The sequence below is a fragment of the Drosophila miranda genome, chromosome XR, assembly GCF_003369915.1.
Source record: "Drosophila miranda strain MSH22 chromosome XR, D.miranda_PacBio2.1, whole genome shotgun sequence".
NCBI lineage: Eukaryota > Metazoa > Arthropoda > Insecta > Diptera > Drosophilidae > Drosophila > Drosophila miranda.
The window spans coordinates 3,807,467-3,815,639 of record NC_046674.1 but is presented as its reverse complement, the minus strand read 5'-3'; the positions used below and the strand labels follow the sequence as shown (position 1 = coordinate 3,815,639).

The following is an 8,173-nucleotide window of genomic DNA, read 5'->3' as shown; positions in this document are numbered from 1 at the left end:
CAAGAGGCAGGCGGCAGGCGGCAAGCGACAGGCGGTGATGGTGTGTTAGAGAAGTGCCAGCGTCTGTTTTCAATGTTGCCAGAAGTCGTTTCTTTTATGTAGCCACTTCGGGATGGGGCATGGAATGGGATCCACGAGGGATTGTTGTCATGGGAGAGATTTCCATGCGGTTGGGGCCGAGGGGACAACGATGATGCGCTGCTGGGTGGAGGCAAAGTAGTGAAAACGAGTGCTGGAAGAAGGTAGAACTATCCCTAGGAAGATCCCACTTTTGTACCGAAGAAAGTTGAGTACTTTAGAGGAATACCTGTATATTCTACTTCCCAAATGAATAGCTCCCTTCGATCATTTCTTCGTATAAGCATTTTATGATGAAATTCATACCAAAAGTCTCATATAACCACTCCTCTTCGATGGATACCCTACACAAAGAATTAATCAAGCGAGTTACAATGACGTCGCATATTATTTTCTTCTCTTGTGTCCTCGACGCTGCCCCATGCCACACTTCCGAGCCGTGCCATCCTCTAATGCTGCCACCCCTCATCTCTGGCCCCTTTCCATACTTTCGCCATACTTCCGCGCAGCTTAGCGAAATTGTTTGCGAAAATACAACACAATATTCAAGAATAATGATGACATTGTTGACTCCAGTACCCGGCGAGTCATAAAAAAAAGCACAGAAAGAAAAAGTCTTATATACCAGGGAGGGAGGGAGGGTAGGAGGAGCGGAAGAGGAACTCCCCCGTATAACCGCAAGGACATCTTCCGCAGGATTAAACGCCCTAAACGCCCCGCTTTAGACATTGCAACGCCCCAATGGAGAAGCCAGAGAGACACAAGACTGGGAGGCCGGGGGGCCGGTGCCAGAGCCCCAGTCCGGAAAGAGAGACATGGCGAAAAAAGCAAACACGATTACCATATTGTATGATATGAGGGCTATATCCGTGGAGAGCCTGGCTATGGCCGGAACCGGGAGACCGGGAGACGTTCCCCCAATGGCAAACAGAGAGCTTGGAAATATAAATTGAAATGAATTGAAGTTATGGCATTAGACAGTTTTTGGAAATAATCAGACGTTGATGACGGGGTCGCCATTAGCATTTAGAATATGTGTGTCCTTTGGTGGCGGGTGGCGGGTGGCGGGGAGCGTGTGGTGGGGAGAAGGCCCGAAATTAAAAAAAAATATATATTTATTAAATGTACACTTGAGCTAAGAACTACGATTAAGGCTACGTGTCGCATCTACCAGCTAAGCTCCTCGGGCAGTCCGCCGGGATACTCGCCCGTGAGACAGGCCGTGCAGTAGCCCGCCTTGATGGGGTTCACATGGGTCTTGTTCATCTGAACGGCCCGCACGAGACCCTCGACGCTGAGGTACGCCAGACTGTCGGCCCCCACATGATCCGCCAGCTGATCGGCGTTCAGTTTGTTGGCAATGAGCTCCTCCCTTGTGGGTATGTTGATGCCCATGTAGCAGGGATACTGCAGCGGGGGACTGGCGATGCGGATGTGCACCTCCGTGGCCCCCGCATCGCGCAGCAGCTTGATGATGGGTCCGATGGTGTTGCCCCTCACAATGGAGTCATCCACGAGTGTTATGCGCTTCCCCTCCACATTCTGGGCGAGGGCTCCGAACTTCTTGGCGACTCCCAGCTGCCGCAACCGATTCGATGGCTGGATGAAGGTGCGTCCCACGTAGCGATTCTTGCAGAGCACCTCGCCAAAGGGCAGACCCGACTCCCGGGCATAGCCATGGGCCGCCGCGGTGCCCGACTCGGGCACAGAGCTGACAAGATCCGCGTCCACCGGTGCCTCGCGTGCCAACTGGCGGCCGCACTGCAGGCGGGCGGAGTAGACCATCTGGCCCTCGAACATGGAGTCGCTGCGGGCAAAGTACACGTACTCGAAGATGCAGAAGGCCATGCGCTTGTAGTCGGGCCGCTCCACGATGTCCACAGTGCGGTAGCCGTTCCTCGAGAGCTCGATGATCTCGCCGGGCTCCACCTCGCGCACATAGCGCGCTCCGATGGAAAGGAAGCCACAGCTCTCGCTCGACACCACCCAGCCCTCCGCCAGCTTGTCCTCGATATTCGCATGTCCCGCGTCCACGGGCACGATCTTGCCCAGGCAAAGCGGCCGATTGCCGTACGAGTCGCGCACCGCGTAGATCTTGTCCTTGTGCATCACCACCAGGGAGTAGGAGAGCGGGGCCAGGGTCATGAAGTGGCGGATGCGCGCCGGCCAGTTGGGGCCATCGTGCTCGGACACATCCTCGGGGGCACAGCACAGGGACTGGGCGATCAGCTCGCTGTCGCTGTGGGTGGACAGGCCAACGCCCCGCTCAAGGACCTCCCTGCGCAGGGACTCGCAGTTGACGAGCTCCCCGTTGTGGGCAATGGCCAGGGCGCCGTGGGCCGTGTGCACCACAAAGGGCTGACAGTTGACCACCTCCGAGGCGGCACTGGTGGAGTAGCGGGTGTGGCCGATGCCCAGGTTGCCCTTCAGCTTCCGGATCGCCTCGTCGTTGAACAGATTATTGATCATGCCCATGCCCTTGTGCACCGTGAAGTTCTTCGTCAGCTTGCCCTGGCTCGTGACGATGCCCGCCGACTCCTGGCCACGATGCTGCAGGGCCACCAATCCCAAACAAATCATCTGGGCAATGTCCAGCTAAAAATACACCAAGAATACGGAATTGAGAATTTGGCAAACATTTTAGCGATCGATGATCGATGGATGATCGATGATGATCGGAAGGGAGAATAACCGATAATGTGATCCCGATTCCCGATTTGGAGTGTTCTAGTATTTTCCTGTTATTTTCCATTTGTTTACCATCAACAGAAACAACAACAACAACAACAATAACAACAACAGCAATAACGATGATGACGATGACATCGACATCGACAACTGATTAAAACCGCAAAAACGTGTGGATGCGATTTCATTGACGTCACCTACAGACACTAGGCGTTGGCCATAGCCTCGTTAGAAACTCAGATTTCAGGGCAGATCAGAGAATGGATGGGGAGTAGGTGGAGGAGAGCAAGAGGAGGTTCACTATTGACCTACTTGCAGGCGATTTGCATACAGACAGACGTCTGGCGATTTCTGTAACATGAGATCTGCATATGACAACGGAGATAGCGATATTTAGTGATCCATAGATCATGTGTGGAATCGAAAACTAAGGTGAGGATCGTCGATCGTTTGCTTTCATTATCTTGAACTGTCTTGAATGTAATCTCTTTGACAATCTGAACTCTTACGAGTACGAGTATTACGATCATTCTATAATTAACCGGGGCAATCAAGAGCACTTTGATGCAGTAATAGATTATAAAAAAACATCTTCGAATGATCACTATCGAGAATGGTTTTGTCCGCACCTGTGTTGGATAATCCCCGCAGGCGATGGCACCGAACACTCCACACTCGCAGGTCATGCCCGTGGCATCCACACCCTTCGGCTGCACAGACTTGTAGATCTTGTCGGGGAACGTCTTTGCAGGCATTTTCTTCGCCACTTGACAGCAGCTTTCGTCTAATTCGTCTGCAATTCGCAAAATATTAAACCTTTGGATAAATTAAATAAATCATATGCTTACCTTTCTTCAAATCGGCACAGCAATTTCTATCATCACTTTGCGCCATGTTTGGACTTGATCTTTTGATTATTTATTTGGCTTTTTGTTGGGTGTATTTTTTGTACTGAGAATTGAGACACTTGATCGATCGATGGGGGATCACTCGGGTTTATTCACGACTGCATTGATTGACTGCCAGTGGAATTATGAATGTTCATGTTACAGCCGCGCCTAATTAAACCTCCGATCATCATATTTACAGATACATATACCTATACAGATGCAGATACAGATGTGTGTACCAGTCAGCTGATACACTTATCAGTCGTAAGTCGCAACGATGGAAATTGCTGGGAGGGAGAGGGAGACCTGCTGCTGGTACTGCTGCTGCTGCTGGTAATGCAATCGGGAGATACGCATTCGATACGCTGTGAGAACACTCGAAATTTGCCAAATAAACACAAATTATTCTCACGTTTCTCCGATGATTCAATGACCCCTTGATGACTGTGTCCAGCCTTTGGCGAATCTCAAATTACTTGCGTAGTACGGCTTCTAGCATCTATTCGGGGATTGAACACGAGTCATGTGCCTTAATCGGACCGACTAGGGGCGCTTATCAGGACGGGGCACATGCATTTCAAGATCAAAGTTGAAGTCCCCCCTGGAGACAGAGCTCTGTCTGGATCTCCGACGCCACACTAGATCTTATGTAAGTGTATCTATCTTTCTATGCTTTATTATGTAGAGTGCTGTTATCAGCAATGGCCAAGAAGAAAATGCGTTCGTTGACGCATTTTAGAAACGTTTTTCCATATACGAGTACGAACACGAGTACGAGTATATTTCACGTAAACAATAACAGATTAATGTATGTTTTTCTTTTGCAATTTAAATGGAACTGCGCTATCGCTACCCCCAATGGAGTGGACCGAGGGTTGGTTGATCGATCCAATGGATCGATGGATCTATGGATCACACGATCGCACGATTCCAGTCACCAACTAGACCCCTGCCTGAACCTCTATCAATGTTCTAATAATAGTCATTCCACGCTCTATACTCTAGACTATACATTATTTATAAACAACGTGCTTAAAGGCCTGGAAAAGTTGATAACTTAGAACTTTTGTGGCGATCAACTGATTTTCGATTAAGATTTCGATTCCCATCTGATGCAATTTACTCGACCGCAGGCATAAGCGATTGTTGCGGTCTGGTCCATCTATCTGATAATTTCTCAGTCTATATAGAGCGCCCGAGTAAGTGTTGAGCCGAACTGAGGCATCCAGACAAATCACCGCCGTATTTATGTATGATGGTATTGTATAAGATCAGACCTATGGTTAGGAAAGTTTTCACTGCTCCGACGACTAGACATGCGAATTATTTGCAATTACAGGGCGAAATGTATCCCAGTTTCCCCGTTCTCTAGGGAATTATTTGTATTTGGGCTATAATATGGGTTCGCTTTCATTGGGACTGGGTAGATTGATAACCCACATACGTGCATATGTAGGTTTCTATATAGGCTTCATTACCTTTTATTATCAGGAAAACAACAACAAGGGAACTAAGCAAACAAACAATCGAAAAACAGAGATAATCAGATGCGGCATATACTCCTCACATTCGTACTCGCACTCGCCCCCGTACTCGTAATGTGGAAATGAGAATGACTGAGGCATGAGGCTAGGAGTAGACTTAGAAGTAGAGTGAGTATTTCGAGGGGGTTGTCCAAGAAAAATGACCAACCGAAAAGAGAAAATCGCTGCCTGAGGCGGCGGTTGGGTTGAGACATGTGTAACCACTTGAATTTCATTTGGCGAAAAGCTTTATCGAAAATTATGCGAATGTTGGCTGACTTTTGGCAAGCGCCACCAAACAGTCAGGGGGCTCCAGGTCCAGCTCCGCGGGAGAGATACCCCAACTCCAGCGCCGAACTCCTTTTATCCACCTCCCAAAAAAAACAGCAATCAAGCTTCAGTTGGGACTTGGACTAAAAGATGCCCTTTACTGAGAGAGTATCTAAAAAAATTCCTTATAATTTAAGAGGGAATTGTGGAATTTCTAGAAACAATAGCATTCTACAGCTTTTTTACTTCATTTGTTCCTTAATCAACATGCGATCAAAATGATTGTGAGAGGATCATCATATATGTTGAAGGCTAAGCTTCGTTTCATATCTCGTAAATTGTAGATATCAATTGTACAATATATCTGCCAGATCTAGGTTTTGTCCATGCAAAGAAGATGCTTCATTTGGCCTGTCGCATACGTTGCCACGGGAACAATAAGCCCTGTTTTTTCCTACAAATACCAGGGTATAGCAAGTGGAATTCTGTTCTAACTGCTAACTGCTTAGAAGGCTGATAAAAATCCAGCACACACCCATACTGCCCGTACACCCAACTAAACAAACAGATAATAAAGAGGAAAATGATGCTTCTGAGAGGAAGATGTGGAATGGTAGGAGGTTTTTCGCATATGTGAGTGCCACACCCCCCGCTGATGGTGCGGCTGCTGCCTCCTTGTGGAGTGGCGTCCAGTATGCTGCCGCTGCCGCTGCCGCTGCTGCTGCTCCTGGACCATGGACCATGGACGATGGACCATGGACCACGGACCACGGACCGTCTGCCTCATGCATAATTCAGCAGAATTCTGAATGATTATTCTTTATGGGACTGTTTATTTCTTTTGACCATTTATTTCAAGTTGGTTTCGTTTCGTATCGCTCTCTCTCTTTCTCTATCCCTATCTGTCTTTTTCCCTTTCTCTCTCTTTCTCTCTTTCTGCCGTTTTCCAACATCTCTCCTTCCTTCATTTCATTATTTTTATACAGTTTCCAGTTGCTTGCGCTCGAAATGATTTTGACCAACGGTGACGCAAAAATCATCAAATGGCCCTGGACCCTGGACCCAGGACCTCTGCGAGTGTGTGTGTGTGTGTGTGTGCGTTGTCTATTGAACCAAAAACGTTATCCCATCCCCCACCCACTGATGCAGCACCCACCACCACCCTCGAAGCACCACTGTAGTGTCCATCCTTTGGCCAACCACACACATGGTCCGAACCCCGCCCCGTTCTGCTTTTTTGTTTTTGGTTCTTTTTTTGGGGAAAAGTAGCTGCGGGCCTCGGCTTTCAACGCATCATTTCATTTTATTTTATGCTTTATCCGCAAAGTGTCCAAAAAATACAGAAAAAATACATTTTATTTGTTTTCCTCGGTTGGCCGCAATTGAATAAAATGTTCTTTTAATGCCAGCTGAAGGATGGGCGCCAATATCCCCATCTATAGACAGATATGGCAGGCAACTGGTTTGCCGGGCAGGGTTCCCAATAACTTGGGAATTACTTAATCAAACTGAAAAGAAAGTGGGATTTTTATAGAAAAAATACACAAAGACTGCAGAGTGCCACAATTTCCCACTGGAAGCTAAAGAACATTAGACCCAAGGAAGCTCTTAGTCCTAACCCTCAAGGATCTGCTGCATACAAAATATTATAAAAACTGTTACCTTCCTTTACTGATCCTCTTGATCAGGTTTTCTCTAACTCCATATAATCCTTTAAATATCTCTGACTGTACAAGGTGGATCGGCATAGATTTCATATATTTTTTAGAGTATTTTCTTAAGTTTAACATGTTCAATTTTCCCGAAGACAGACGAAAGTGGCACCTCATCGGTGGTAGACCTCATCGTGAATTTCTTCTCCAATTTTCTGCGATTCTCGGTTCACTCGTGTTTTCTAGGGGCTTGAATATTCTGGCTGCCAAAAAAATAAAATATGTACCATGCTTTTCGCATACAACTTATGATTATGTTCTGATCATATTCTGCCCTCCTATGTGGGATATTTCAACCCTTTCCGTTACTTTGAGCCGAGCTTTAGTTGATTGCACAATCCTAGCGTGTAAATTTGTAGGTTAATTAAAAATAACGATATTTTTTCCACCGCCTAAAAGTTTTCAATATCAAATAGTCGAAATTTAGATTTTGTGCAGGAACGCTTTTAAATAGTGCGAATAGTTCGAAGAGCATCCACAGATAGACACAGATCTCATAAATGCAAATGTATCTTCTCAAAAACCCTTCATAATTTCTGCAAAAATCATCTTTGAAAAGGGTCAATGGGACTGCTTTCTAAATCGCTTTTTTCTTAACTTCTTCATCCGCTCAAAACTTCATTCTCCGATCAACTTAATCACAATTTCCCTATCTGCCTCCATTCAATGGTTGGAAAAACTTTAATTAAAGACAAAAATCAAATTGCTTTTAGTTGAGCAAATCGGAATTTCAATTAAAACTAATTGAAAGCCGCATCAACTTGGTTTAAGTAAACAAAAACCAGAGGACCACAGCAACAGCCACAGCCACAGCCCCAATCCGGGAGGAACTACCAAGAGATATCGAAGGGACATCTCCTTGAGCTCCTTCATCCTGCCATCCCCCGTTCCATGCGGCATCGGGGACAGACAACGGAGGATGGACCACAGTTCGTTTGGGCAACGTTTTTAATTCGTTTACGTTTATTATTTATTCCATTCCGAAAAGAGAGAAGAAGACGGGGAAAAAAAC

At 46.7% G+C, this 8,173-nt stretch overlaps 1 protein-coding gene across 1 annotated transcript; it reads right to left on the bottom strand.

Moving 5' to 3' along the window:
* Positions 1 to 1,175: 1,175 nt before the first annotated feature.
* LOC108152877 (amidophosphoribosyltransferase) lies at positions 1,176 to 3,804 on the bottom strand. Its single transcript, XM_017282508.2, has 3 exons — positions 3,615 to 3,804; positions 3,396 to 3,559; positions 1,176 to 2,673 (listed from the first exon to the last, which is right to left on the bottom strand). Exons 1-3 carry the CDS (start codon positions 3,658 to 3,660, stop codon positions 1,246 to 1,248), a joined length of 1,638 nt encoding a protein of 545 aa, XP_017137997.1. The 5' UTR covers positions 3,661 to 3,804; the 3' UTR covers positions 1,176 to 1,245.
* Positions 3,805 to 8,173: the final 4,369 nt, after the last annotated feature.